The 14586-nt window shown below is 45.6% G+C and overlaps 1 protein-coding gene across 4 annotated transcripts in view; it reads right to left on the reverse strand.

Moving 5' to 3' along the window:
• The window catches only part of MAMLD1 (mastermind like domain containing 1), a 129286-nt gene extending 117176 nt beyond the window's left edge, over window positions 1-12110 (reverse strand). For 3 of the 4 annotated variants that reach the window (XM_020975057.2, XM_020975060.2, XM_020975059.2), the window contains exon 1: window positions 11879-12109. In XM_020975057.2, coding sequence (XP_020830716.1) covers window positions 11879-11932 — 54 coding nt within the window. In that variant the 5' untranslated portion in view covers window positions 11933-12109. Of the gene's footprint in view, window positions 1-11878 lie in introns of all 4 variants that reach the window. The other variant, XM_020975058.2, reaches the window with a different exon arrangement.
• Between the last annotated feature and the right edge of the window lie 2476 nt (window positions 12111-14586).

Consider the following 14586-nt stretch of genomic DNA (forward strand, 5'->3'; position numbering starts at 1 on the left):
AATTCAGATTGAGCCCAAGGGGGAAAAGAAGCAATGGATCCTGGAGTCAGAAGAACAGGGGCTTCTGGCAATACAAATTTAGCCCTTCCCCCCTCACTCCTCCCCACCCCATCTTCACCCCGCCCTCTGGAATTCTTTTCTATTTCATAACATTTTTCATTTACTTATCTGTGGACTTGTTTCTCCCCAATAGAATGGAAGCTCCTTGAGCTCAGGTACTGTTTTTGTCTTTGTATTCTCAGCACTCAGAATAGCACCTGACACATAAAATACTTGTTGAACTGGATTCCGTTGGGATAAGACAGGAACCGTAGACTGGCTCAGGTGAAATAATGGACCTGCTTCTTTCCACTTTCAATAAGCGTGTATGTTGGGCTCTTCATAACTACTCTAGATGAGACAGACACAAATTCCCACTAGAGTCTAATTTAGGCCACCTTTGCCCCACGGCTCCAACCTTATATGCCCCTCAGCCTCATGCTTATTATCTCCCAGGGACAGGATTAGAGGCATCTGTGAGAGGCTAGGCTTACCAAAGATCATAGAACCAGGAACTGTTCCCTGGCTCCGGGGTCCCCTGTTTACCTGCTACTGTTGGAGGACTCAGGGGCAGTGCAGCATCCAGAATGGCCAGATTTCTCCATAATGTTAATGAAGGAATGGCCTATTACTCTGGATTTTAGGAATCACCTAAGTTTGTACCTGACATCCCAATGTATGACAGATGGATATATAATAGGGGAAAGGGACCTTCTTCTAGTGATGCAAAGTCTACCTAAAAAACCACAGTCAAATGAAATTCACTCATCTCCCTCCCCTCCATACTCATTCACAGCCCCCTTAGAGATCAGATTGCTGGGAGATTCAATGAAATTGGTGCCTAAGGGACAGATTCTCAGACACACAGCCTGGCCTCTGCTGGACTTGGTGTCAAAGAGACCTGTGCTTGAATGTCACGTGGAGCACTTCCTAGCTGTGTGACCATGGGCAAGTCACAAGATCTTAGAGCCAAAGCTGCAGAGGACCTCAGAGGCCATCTTGTCTGACTCTTCATTTTATAAATGAGAAAACAAGGTCAGAAAGGGAAAGTGACTTGTCCAAGGTCACAGAGATGGTAAATGTTTGGGGTAGAATTTGAACACAAGGCTTGCCTCCACAGCCAGTTTTTTTTAAACACTATATCATACTGCCTTCCAAGTCACGTTATTACTCCTCTGTGCCTCAGTTTCCTCATTTTTGAAATACCTGCAATACCTTCTTTGCAGGGCTGTCGTGAAACTCAATGGAGATTGTACATTTGTAAAACACACTGCCAACTTTAAAGTGCCTGAGAAATGCCAGCTGTCCTTAAGTGTCAGAAACTTGGAGGGCTCCAATTTAAAAGGGCTTGGCAATGGTACAAATTGAGAAGAAGGTCTTGAGTCTTAGCCTACCACCCAGAGTTCTCGGAGAACAACAGATGATAAAGGCATGTGTGTGGCCCATTTGGGCTGCTGTCTGAGAGCAGCAGCTGAGGTGTCTCCTTTCTACTGTACAGTTCCCCCTTAGGGTTCACTTCTACCATGACGTCTACAGTTAACAAGATCTTGCCACTGTGATCTCACTGGAAGCAACTTGATTATTCACTTCTAATTCCAATAGCAGCACAGTTCTGGCAACATTGAGTGCGTCAGATTTGACTCCATCTCCCCAAATTAATTTCAGAGTAGTGGTAAGTCAAATGGCATATTTCTCAGTGCTTTTGTTAGAATGTGCTCATGTGCAGCAAACTGTGAAGAAAATGTAGTAATTAGAGGTTAAATTAATCTCTGACAGACAAGCAGCTTAGAAATGCTGGGTCCTCTTCACAAAACATGGCATCAAGCATGCCAGTTATTCAGAATGAAGCACCTGAGACTGGCAACTTAGAAGTCTTAACTTCCTGTTAAAAAATCGATTGCTGTTTCCAGAAGCCAATGTTAACAATGAAATCACCTTTTAAAAATGCACGCTCAGACATTTTCGGCCCCTACATGGTACTGGCCACCGTGAATGGGCCTTCCTTGCTGGGGCTCCAGACAGCAACTTAAAAAAAAAAAAAAAGACAAGCTAGAGTCTTTTCTGAAGCACTCATGTCTAGGCCCCCAGAATAATTGCCTTCAAACTAGTTTTAAATTACAGTACGCATTCTACAACTAACCCATAAACTTCCAATTCTGAATCCAACATGCCCCTCTGCTGCCGTAAGTGTTAAAAAAAAGGAAAGGCCAAATTCATAAAGGGAGGATTACATTACAGGAAGATTCCAAATTCTATTCTATTCTGTCCCCAGGAGAGCTAGGCTTCTGCTACATTTAGTATCATTATTATTCTCTCACATCACCAAGACTAAACCACCTGTCAAGGGCCAATGTCCTCCCTTCCCAACGGATTTCACAGGTGTTTCTAAACCTGGCCTCCCCACATAAGAGCCATAGGCAGGAATTTGGCCCTAGCACAGCCCCTGAAATAGGTGGGGGACATGTTAATAAACAATAAACAACAACTCATTCATATAACATTTTAAGGTTTGCAGGGGGCAGCTCGGTGGCACAGCGGATAGAGCAACTGGCCCTGAATTCAGGAGGACCTGAGTTCAAATCTGGCCTCAGACACATCACACTTACTAGCTGTATGACCCTGGGCAAGTCACTGAACCCCATTGCCTAACCAAAAAAAAAAAAAAAGGTTTGCAAAGCAATTTTCTCAAGATGACCCTGTGTGATGGACAAACTAAATGGGGAGGAGGCGAAAGAAATGGAGACTTTTGAGACTGGGTGTGAGCATCTGCAAATGGAGAAATACCCCCCAAATATTTGTGGGCTTACAGACTTTTTAGTATCTCCCCAGGGAGGCAGTGACTTTCAATACTGATGGCACATGCCTTCAAGTTTCCAGCACTGTTGAGAACAAAATCCAACTCCCCCTTCCCCCCCCTAAAAAAAAGATTTTCTTTAACATTATATATCCATCTGTCATACACTGGGATATCAGGTACAAACTCTATCATGGAGACAAGTTTGTTAAAAGTCTCACAATTGTTTTTTATTTTTATTTTTCAGGGGAAAAAAAGACCCCAAAGCAGTGTGGAGGAGATTACCCAAAGCTTTAGCCTTGCCACACAAAACTGAAGCTGGCTTTTTTCCATCCTCCATTCTCCAAAGGATTATACATTACCTCCAAAGGTGGACAGAGTAGGAAAGTGGATTCCCTGGGTTCTAAACACCAAATCCACTCAATAGATTGAGTGACACAGAATGAAACAATAACACAGTTAACAACCTCCCCTGCTGAGGTCAATCCATAGCATGACTGTAACAGTCTGAAACTCCAGCTGTCTCTTCCTGAATTCAAGAGACATGTGGGGGTTGCTATGGCCTTTTGGTCACCAGGTATTCTTGGAAAAAGGGAAAAAAACCCAGCCCTGTCCAAGTTGCAATTATAGTAAAATTGAATTTGAGCGTTTTTATAACCTTTTATTGGGTCTTCAATTTATATCTTATGATTGGAGATTGTGAACAAATATTGAGTTCATACTATTCATAATTCTCCACAGAAAATACAAAGAAGTGCAATGGAAAGAGTGATGGATTGGGAGTTTTAAAGGATTTGAATTCTCTGCCACTTCTGCTCTAGCTGTGTGACCACGGGCAGGTCACTTTACTTACCTGACTGAGCCTCCATAAAATGAGGGGCCAGATGAGATGAACCGTCCATCCCCTTAGCTCTAAATCAACTTATGAAATAAAAAACTGCTGAGCTTCATTTTTTTTCAGCTGTAATAAATGAGGCTAACGATGCCTACTGCTTACCTCACAGGGTTATTGTGAGGATCATAGTACATGGAAAAGTGCTTTGCAAACACTGAAGGTCTATAGAAAAATCAATTATTATTACAAGTTTGTTAAACGAAGTTCCTCTTTGCTCCTTCAAGGAGCTCCCAGTCTAGTGGAGGGGTGTGAAGTTAACTAACGATAACAAGTGAATAATACAGCAAAGGAACAGGAAGGAGGTAGGTAGGGATTATCCCCATTTTACAGAATGAGGACACTGAAGTGGAGAGAGGTAAAGAGATTTGTACCCAGGTAAATCATGGAGGTGCAGTCTCAAAACCACAGTCTTTTGACTCCAAGGTTAGGGCTCTTTCCACCATACCCTCTGGCAATCTAATAAGGGGCTACTGTTAAGGACTTCCCCTCCTTAGACAATTCAGAAGAGAGAGTCCAGAGTCCCTAATTCAAACATTTGAGAATTGATGTAGAAATATACCTTCCTGTATGATAGACATTTTCTTTAAGTTGAATGGACTGATACTCTGGAGTATTAAACCCTCCATCTCACCACCAAAGACCTTGTAAGCTGCCACCAGGCCCCTCTATCTCTCGTCACAAAAAAAGCGATTTTCTCACAGAAACACATGGTAACTCATAGTTACACATGATGTTTGGGTAGAGTTGAAATAGTTTCTATTGCTTGTATGGGAAACTCCATTCCAAGTTTCAAACAACCCATAGATGGCTTCTCTACTTTGCTGGAAAGAATTAGGGGCTCCCTATTCAAGGTTTCTTAAACAACTGTGTGCGCTTCTTTTTTTCTTTTCTTTTTTTTTTAACCATCAAAAAGCTCTGATGAGACAGACCACTGAAAGTTCACCAGAGCAAACTTCCAGAAAGAGTGAGCGGCCTAGCAAAAATGAAATTTTACTCTCCCTGTCCCCTAACCAGAAACTTTCTGTAGTCTTTTTCCTGAAGCAACATTGGGAAAAGGTATAAGTTTTCAAAATTTATCTGCTTCTTCCAGATCATTCTCACTCAATGCAAAACCTTCAAGGGATATGCTTTGGTATGTAACATCTGAACTGGTTGCTTTGGAAATTACTTGGAGGTCATATTTGGGGTGGGGAAGATGAAAGTTGTAAAATGAATCTCTGAAGAGATGGAAAGGGCTGTGAGAAGCAAGGAAGAAAAAATATAAATCAACTAGCTGATTTTTCTATTCTCTCCTCTGTCGGCCCCCCCTCCCAAATTCTCTCCCCCCCCCCACTTCAATAGCTCCGAGTTAGTTGACTGTATGATGAACAATACTCTATGTAAATACTATATAAATGCAAGTTACTTCTTCAAGTTCAGGCTAGTTTTCCTTGGAAGCCCTACTTAAGGCTCTCTTTTGCTCTGCTCCTTTTACAGGTGTTAAACAAGATAAGCATTTGCATTCAGTTCTTTCCAGTTCATTCACTTCACTGCAGTTTTCTCCTCAAAGTCCCCACAGACTTTTAGGGACTTACTGTTGGAAAAATCAGAACCGTATTCCAACCGTGCTTTGAGATGTGTAAGAGAATACTTGAAAAACTTACAGTTGACTGGTGCTACCTAGGTTACCCCTCAATGGCATTGAAGCTGGTATATTAAGAGAGGTGTATGATGGGAATGGGTTTATTGTGCTGATCCATAGTAACCGACTCCTGTTCGGCCATCATTTATCTTGCGCACCAGCGACATATGGGTTTGTCTATTCACACTCTCAGCATTCTCTCTGCTCCAACAAACAGTCAGCCTTTTCTGCTTGGCTAAGGAGATTTTTTAGTTACATCCATTCTGTGTGTATCAACATTTATGGCAGCAAGATAATTGCTAAAGAACTCAGGGGGATAAAAGCTCCTTCTTCAGAACATACGTCCCCAGCCCCCTTCCAATCAATATTCATATAAAGCAGGGCAATTGGCAAAACCTTGCATGGCCTTGAGTTCCCTAAAGTTTGAGATGTCATTAAACACACATACACACACAATTGGGAAATGGCTGAAAGAACTATGGTATATGAACACAGGCGAGCATTACTGTGAAACAAGAAGTAACAAAGAGGAAGAACTGATTATGTCTTAGGAAGATTTGTATATGAACAGATGCAAAGCCAAATCAACAGAACCAAGAAAACAACATCCACAATTACAGCAAAACGTAAATGAAAAGATTGGCCAAAAGGAAGTTGAACTCAGAGTAATGGGAAAAACCAATGAAGGAAGGGCTGGAGGAGAAACGTAGCTCCTTCCTTGAAAAAGAGAGGTGGGGGACTGCTAGGACAGAATATTTTGTACACTGTCAGATAAGATTTTGCATCAGGTATTTTTGTTTAATTGGTTTTGTGTGTGTGTGTGTGTGTGTGTGTGTGTGTGTGTTTTCTTTTCTCACAAGGGAGGATTCAGGCTTTGGAGTGTGAAATGATGGTGATGTAAAAACAAAGGCATCAATAAAATGTATTGAAACAACACACACACACACCAAGCCACACTACAAGATATGATCTAGCATTGAGTTCAGATACCCTTGTCTGAACAGGGAGTGGAGAATGAGCACTTTATTCTTTCAATTGTTGCTTAAATAAATGGAAAACAAATCTGTCATATGGAAATGTTTTTTTTCTCTTAGAAATAGGCAATTAATTTAAAATGATTGTGATGATTTGAATTGGTAAACTTACCAATTGGTTACTGGTTAAACCATTATAGGAAAAACTGATCAAGGAAGTTCATATGCCACAAGTCAGAATTTTAAAGAAGTATGATGAAAACTTTACATTTTCCTACTTTGCTGCTGAAACTTGCTGCAAATTTGCATTTCCTCTCTTCAATCCCTACCAGAGTTTCCATTTAGCTAGGTCATAGTATCTCCAGTAAAAAAAAAAAAGATTTCAAAAGCTATGAAAATGTTGATTTCATTCATAGATGGCCTGAATGTTAGAGTTGTAAAGACTGAGGCAGCTTCCTTCCCAACTCAGCTCGGAAGCAGCCTTCCTAAGCCCCTCCTCCCAGCTGTTAATGCTCGAGAAATTATTTTGTATTTACTTGCAATATACATGTTGTGTACATGGTGTATCTTCTGGGAGAATGCAAACTCCTTGAAGTTGGGGACATTTTCAGTATTGTTGCGGTTTTTTTGTTTTTGTTTGTGGGTCTCCAGTACCTAGCACTGTACAGGTGCCTAAATGTTTGTGGAACTCAACTGAATGGTTCAAATCCCTTTATTTTACAAATGAGGAAACAAGCTCGGAGTAAATGAAATGCCTTGTCCAGAGTTATGTAGTTGCCTGGTGTCAGGGCCAAGACGACAACCTAGATGCCAATCCAATGCCCTTTAATTACACCACAGCAGCAGAAAGAAAAAAAAAGCCGCCCTCCCCCCAATTATAAAGAGGCTTTACAATTTACACAGTGTGTAAGGCGAGTAGGGCTCACGACAAATGGAGAAGTCCTGATAATCTAAGTGTTTTGAGTCCAAAACCTCGCTGCCTGAAGCTAATTTCTCTCTCTCTCTGTCTCTGTCTCTCTGTCTGTCTCTCTGTCTCTGTCTCGGTCTCTCTGTCTCGGTCTCTCTCTCTCTCTGTCTCTGTCTCTCTCTCTCTCTCTCTCTGTCTCTGTCTCTCTGTCTCTGTCTCTCTCTGTCTCTCTGTCTCTGTCTCTCTCTGTCTCTCTGTCTCTCTCTCTGTCTCTCTCTCTCTCTCTCTCTTCTCTCTCTCTCTCTCTCTCTCTCTCTCTCTCTCTCTCTTCCCCCCTTCCCTCCCCGCCCCCGTACTCAAGTTTCTAAAGGATTTCTAAGCGGTGACTTACAACCAGGTGCATTTCAGCACTTGAAATGCTCTGCCTCAACTAGAAGGTGGTTTTTTATCAGTCTTGGGGTGGGGGTGGGGGGCATTAAATACGCTCTGGGCTACCAGGGGATTACTGCGGTTAGCTTTCAGTCTCCCACCTTGACATGGGCTGCATTTATTTTTCTTCCCTGAGCAACAGGCTATTTCCTGGTTCAGTTTAAAAATTCAGTGACGTTCCTGTTTCAGCCCACACATCTGTGTCACTCTCAGCGTCAGTGGCAGGAAAACATTAGAAGTCACCCTTTGCTAATGCTTTCCTAACATGGAGTTTCCTTGTCTCTTCCGCCACCCTTCTCCTCCAACCCCAAACTGTCTTTCCCCCTCCCAAACAAGAATCACTGAAAATGGGCACAGCCGGAAGGAGGGGATGATTTGTAAGTTAAGGAGATGCTAGAAGAAACAAAGCTACTGTTCTCTTAACCTTTTTTCCCCCCTCCTTCAAGGGGATGAGGAGTCAGCTCAAGTCCTTTAGGAGAACCACAGACTTCCTGACAAGCCCCTGAATCTCTCCCTGTCAACAACCCAACTGCCTACATTCCCAGGGAAAAACAGCATCCTGGCCTGGATGTTTAAGGAGATGCTGGGATTCCGCACATACCCAGAGGCGGCAGCATACAGGGAACGGGGAGAGGAGTGAGCCATTCAGGAGCTTCCAAATCAACAGGGCGAGGCAATAGGATTTTCTCAAAGGGGGAAAAGTTATTTCCTCTGCAAACTCGAGGCTTCGGGAGCAAGGTGGCGTGCCCCTTTAAGGGGAAGAGGCCACTTAGCTCCTCGGCCTGGCAGTATAGAGTGGGGCAGAGAGAGGGGCAGGTTCAAGGCCACTCCAGCGCCTCCCTCGCCGAGGTACCATATGTTCTCTAGCTCACATCAACAGCTTTATGGCCCCATCCTCTTGCTCCAGAAAGGAAAAGCAAAAGCGAGGAGTCCCAGGTGCAGCCCGGGGTTTCACACTTCTATCATTCCCTTGGAGTTTTAGGGGCCTGGCTGTGGGGTCTCTGGAACTTCTCTCAGGCTGGGGAAGTGTCCAGCTACCACTATTCTAACCATCTTCCAGGAATGAGAAAAGGGGTGGAGGGAGGCGGAGGGGAGGACAGGGAGTGAAGAGAGGAATGGGGGAGCCATGGGAGGGAGCAGATAGCAGCAATGTTTCCATGGGATGAAACTGGAGAAAGAGGGGGCAGGGGCGGGGGCGGGGGCAGACCCGGGGGGGCGGGGCATGCTAAGCACTGGATTCTTCCCTCGGTCAGAGCCAAGCCAACCTCTCGGAGTTCTGACTACCGCCCCCTTCTTCTTATTGGTCACTTATTCTTATTGTCAGGCTTCCCTTCAACAAACACTTCCTGAAGAGTGGGTTCGCATCTCGGGTCGAATACAGCACGGATTACAAAGTGCCTCTTTTACTCAAGTTGCTCCCTAACCTTGTCTTATACAGTCAGCTGGGGGCGGGGGCGGGGGAGAGGCAGGTGTAAAGAACATGGGACGGTCACACGATTCCCTCCAAAGAAAGCCCTTGGGGAGTTTGAAATCCAAGTAGGGACAAACCCAGGGAAAGAGGGGGGAAGGAGAGTGAGGAGGCATCCGAGCTATCAGTGTGGCAGCAGCTCTGGCACTGGTCAAGGGTAGTTGCTCGGGTCCAGGCAGGGAAGGCGAGGGAAAGCACCGCACCGCCTTGTTCCACCAAGAGACACGCACAAGATATTTCTCTAAAACCGGGGCCGGCGAAAAGACAGTGTTCTGCTACAGAAGCTCGCCTACAAGAAGGGCGGGGGGAGGGGAAGAAGGAGGAGGGAGAGGATCGGATTAGTTTTGAAAAAGCACTCGGGCCTCCTAGCAGTGCGCTAGAGCCATAGCGAGCAGGATCAGTGCCCCCTACTGGCGAGGCAGCTCGCTTCAGGGCCACGATAGGGTGCCCGTTTGGGTTAAAGGTGTTGTGCCAACTGTACTGGGAGAAACGGAGGAAACTGACATGCTCAGTATCTAACAGTGAGCCTCACGAATTTCCCTGGACCGTGCTAGGGGGCTCCTGTGAAATGGTCTCCAGACACACACACACACACACACACACACACACACACACACACACACACCCTGGAGCGTCTCAGAAGCCACTTCTAGACAACCACCCCCTGCCGCCTCCCCCCTTCCCCTCACTACAACCTCCTGGGAAACAAAGGGGCTTTTTATTAAACAGATTGTTCAGAAGGGCAAGGGGGGGGGGGAGAGGAGGGAATCGAAAAAAAACTAAGCAAAAAAAAAGTGCCTGCCTCCTAGGAGCCCTGAGCCTTGAGCCCTTCGAATAGGAAAGGCGGTAGGTACCGTCACTCTTAGCCTACTGCCCAGGCAACATCTCTAAGGAAACTGGGGAGCAGCCCCTGGCCTGGCACTTTGCCAGGACTACGGCTTCTCCCCGGGACCAGTGATCAGCACCCAAATGTTGGGCTCATTGATCTTCCAAGGTCCTAAACCCCAGTGATCCATGCTAGCCTCGTTCCCTGCTTCAGTCTTCGTTGTGAGTGCCAAGCTGTGGGTGGAGGTAGAGACGGCTTAAAAGGGAAGGTGCGGGGTGGGATGCATTGCTCCCCCTGGCCCAGATATTCGTAAAAATAAGTCAGGGGCCCCGGAGGCAACATCAGTGGCAGCAGGAATCTTCCCAGCTACAATGGAGATCGCGAAACGAGTCAACCAGGGACTTGTTTACATAGGGGCTGTCTCACCCCAGCTCCTAATCACAGGGTGAGAAAGCTGGAGCTGGGCACAGGCTCTCACTCCTAGTCTGGAGATTTCCCAGGGAGCTTCATCTGCGCTTACTGGGGTCCACTCGGCTCTACATTCCCTTCAAGGGCTCGGAGCCAAAAACTGTAGCCCCCTCCCCCCTAAACTCTTCCAGAATAACTCGGGCTCCGGGAGACTTTGCTACGTCTTTTGTTCAAATATTGCTGTGTTCCGTATGCTTTGCTCTCGCTTCTAAACACTATCCATTAACCTGCTTGCGCTGACCGAAAATAGCCGGGGTTGTTCGTTCGTTTGTTTGGTTTTTTAAAAAAATTTTTTTTTAAAGATAAAACAGTGCCAACGATTCGCTTCTTTCTGATTCACCTGATCCCCCTTTTAGGACCCATTCCTGGCCTGACTGTATACCCGAAGTCTTCCCCCACTCCCAACGGCTTGCATTTGGTCACCTCTGTCTGAGCGAAGTTTCCATCTCAAAACCCCAAGAATTCAGCGAAAAGCAACCGTTGGGCAGCCTTCTGTTTACACAGGGAAATCACGACTTCAAGGGCTAAGTTTATTGGTAGTCTAATCCTATTAGTGTCTGTTCAGTCAGCATTTAATCTAGGATAAAAATTGGGCAGTATCTATTGCTATCCCAGGCTATTTTCAGCTATACTGCATCTGAGAACAATGTACGAGCCTAACAGCAGCAAAAGTAGCTTGGGGGGGGGAGCTTCCCGTACTCCGAACCCCACCGCCAGACTGGCAAAGATCGAACTAGGGTCACTTGAGCCTTTAGTGGGGTTCTCTGGTGAGCCAGGCTGGCGGAGGGAGAGCCCTGCCCGGGGCTGCCTTTCCGAGAAAGAAGAGGGGAGGGGGCGTGGAGGGTAGAGTAATAGCCATACATAGGGGCTAGGAGACACTTGCTGATTTGAACTGTACAGTGGGGCGGGGGGGCTGAGCAGGTTTCAGCCTCTAGCCTCCAGTGCGGCACCTGCCCTCCCCAACAGGCACAGAACTGAATCCAGACTCTAGTTGAGATAACTAGGCATTGCACTTGATCTGCTTCCTCGAGAAAGTCCTCGCTCTGTCCCCACTTACTCGATTGCTGGAATCACCTGAATTTAACCACCATTTTCGACAGTTAGCATAATGGGGAAGAAATTTCCCGGAGGGAGAAGAGGCTCGGCAGCAGGTTTAAGGGTCTGCTGGACCTAACTACCTCGATACCCCCACACCCAAGAGCAAATAACTAGCGGAGAGGCTTGCAGGTGAACCCACTAAAGACATCCCTAGGTAGACTACTTTTGCAGTCAGGCTCTGATCAAACTTTAGAGCCTTTCCCCCTCCCCCCGCCCCTTCCCCAACTGGTGATCAGTAATTCAAAACATAATAAATGAGGGGGGAAAGGGAGCCTTGGTAAAAGTCGCTACTGGGAATTATTTCAACAGCCAGTACTTTTCTGATGCTTATTCATTCTGAATGCTCCCAAGCTCCTTACCGTAATGTGGGGCTCCATCCGCGGTGCTTCTATCAGCTGAGAAACCAGCAGCATCTTGAACTGGTGATCCACCAGCTTTTAGTTCCACTTTGGCTTTGTATGTGACAAAACCCCCAGCTGCAAACCCCGATAAAGGGACTGGCTGATTGCGTGCCCCCACCCCCTTCCCCCCTTTCTCCTCTTAGGTTCCAGACAAGTTCATTCTGGCGTTGCAGTTTGCTAATGATTCACTGTCTGTCTCAATCTGTTCACTACATTTCCATCAGCCCACAGCCTCCCCGCTCAGAAGGTGGAGTTTCTGGGGTTTAAGTTACTGATAGGCATTTCTCACTGCTGTGTCACTCAAAGAGGAGGAGACACAGTACACACCACACCCCCCACCCCCCACGCACAAGCACACGAACAAACTGAGAAGCTGCTCCAGCCTTAAAGGAGAAGTCTCTCTCTCTCTCTCTCTCTCTCTCTCTCTCTCTCTCTCTCTCTCTCTCTCTCTCTCTCTCTCTCTCTCTCTCTCTCTCTCTCTCTCTCTCCTCCCTCTCCTCCCTCTCTCTCTCCCTCTCTCTCCCTCTTTTCAAGTCCCTTCTCACTCTTGTAAGAATCAGATGTCCCCTGGGAAACTAGAAATTATCCATTTAGGGAGGGAGTGGATGGGTCACAATAGCAAAGAGTAAAAGCCTAGAAAGTGGGGAGGGAGAAGACAGGGAGGAAGGAGAGAGTGAGACACAGAGAGAGAGAGACAGACAGACCTACCTCTACTGGCCAATTCTACTATTGATGTCTTTATGGTTATTTCATTTCCTAAGTGAACCCAAACTAGACCATTCTAACTTCTGTGGATAAAAAGTGCACGAAGAAGGAATCTAACTCTTCTTGTATTATGCTCCTTAGAGAGAATCCTCCCATTTGGCTATTGTTATTCCTTAAATGTGGGCGGGAGAACTTTCTCCTTTTCTGGGTGGGGGGACCAGCTTCTAGTTAGGAAAAGGGGAGAAATTCCCTTAGTTAAAAATTCACACACACACACACACACACACACACACACACACACACACACACGCACCCCTGCCCCCAGAGGGAAATCCGGGTTACTAGGCTGGGAGCGGTGTAGCTGGCCTCCTGACTTTCTCACTTTTCAGCCTCTATCTATAAATCTGCCAGAAGGCAAGTTGACTTTCCTGGAGCTGTGTAAAGAAAGCTTGAGAGCTGGCCCAGGGAAGAGTTTTGAAAGAACATCTGCCCAAGGACAGGGGTTGAAGCAACACTGAAGCCTTCCCATTAAAACACATAGATATCCCAGGGAGGCAAGTCTTGCAAAGCCAGGTGAGGGCACCTCATTTTTCCCAATTATGAGATCCTCTAGCCTTTGCAGAGGTCACTAGCTAAGTGCAGGTGTGACCTCCCCTTTCAGGATCTCCTTGTTCTCCTATGTAAAATGAGGGAGTCAGACATGGAGTATCCCATTCTAGACCCGACATTCTGCCATCCTAAATCCCTTCCCCTCCCCTGGTTTCGGGTTCCTCCTCTTCAGGATGCTTGGGGGGTTGTGTTAAATAATCTAGCTGTAGGGTCTCTTCTAGACCTGATATTCTATTATATTAATTCACTGCCCATCTTTGGGTCTGTGTCCTCCTTTATGAGAATGGACTATATGACCCTAAGGTCTTCTTTAGCACTGACATTCTATGATTTTTAGGTTAAAAACTGGCCTTGAGGCTAGAGTCTTACAGTGTGGGACCAAGGGTTTGTTTGTAAACATCACCTGAAAACAGGGTGAAATGCTCTGATACCCACCCCACCCTTACATTGGTTAAATACCTGGAAGGTGAAGCTAGCTTGGGGAGGGGGGAGGGTTAAGAACAGAAATCTCAGGATCACTCCTGCTTTGAACAAGATGGCTAAAACTTTCACTGACCAAGAAACAAGAGGAAGAATCCTGCCTTTATGCCAGTTACATAAGATTTTCTCTGAATTGTGGATTTCTTGTGGACTTTTTTTCTCATTTGCTTTTACCTGGCATTCATTTTACCCAGGAACATAATTTTTCCTTTAAAATTTTTAAAATAGGGAACAATTATCCTACTTGCCCAAGAGCAATTGGTTTTACAATTCTGGCACCTCCCTGAGTACTGGATACAAAATACACAGCAATTGATAAGACTTTGATGGTAGCTTAGATATCAAATCCACTATAGAGACTTGGAAACCAACAGCTGGGTGCCTGAGTGCTGGGAGAGAGGCAAATCTTGAGAAGACATATTCCCTGTCCTCTTGAAAATTAGAGTTTTGTAAGGGGACACATAGATAACAATATTCCACCAGAAGAATGTAAACTGCTTGGGGTCAGGGATTGGTTTTCATTTTGTCATAGCATCCCTAGGGCCCAGCACAAAGCCTTGAACATAGTAGACACTTAACGCATGTTATTGGATTTGTTTGGATTCATGTTACATGATAAGCACATTACAAAGGTATGTGACATATAAAGAAGAAAGTCATTACCAGTAAAGACATTAGGGAAAACTTTTTGGATAAGATGGCATTTGCATTGATCTTTAAAATGTGGATAGGCATTCAGTGGACAAAGATAAGAAGGGAGAACATTCCTACCACAGGGAAGTGTGAGCAGAGAGGCTTTGAGAAGGGAGAGCTTGGGTATGTTCAGAGGGAAGAGTTGTCCAATTGACTGGAGCATAGACAACATAGAGGAG

The sequence above is a fragment of the Phascolarctos cinereus genome, unplaced genomic scaffold (genome assembly GCF_003287225.1).
Source record: "Phascolarctos cinereus isolate Bilbo 61053 unplaced genomic scaffold, phaCin_HiC Scaffold_8;HRSCAF=390, whole genome shotgun sequence".
In the NCBI taxonomy this organism is placed as follows: Eukaryota; Metazoa; Chordata; class Mammalia; order Diprotodontia; family Phascolarctidae; genus Phascolarctos; species Phascolarctos cinereus.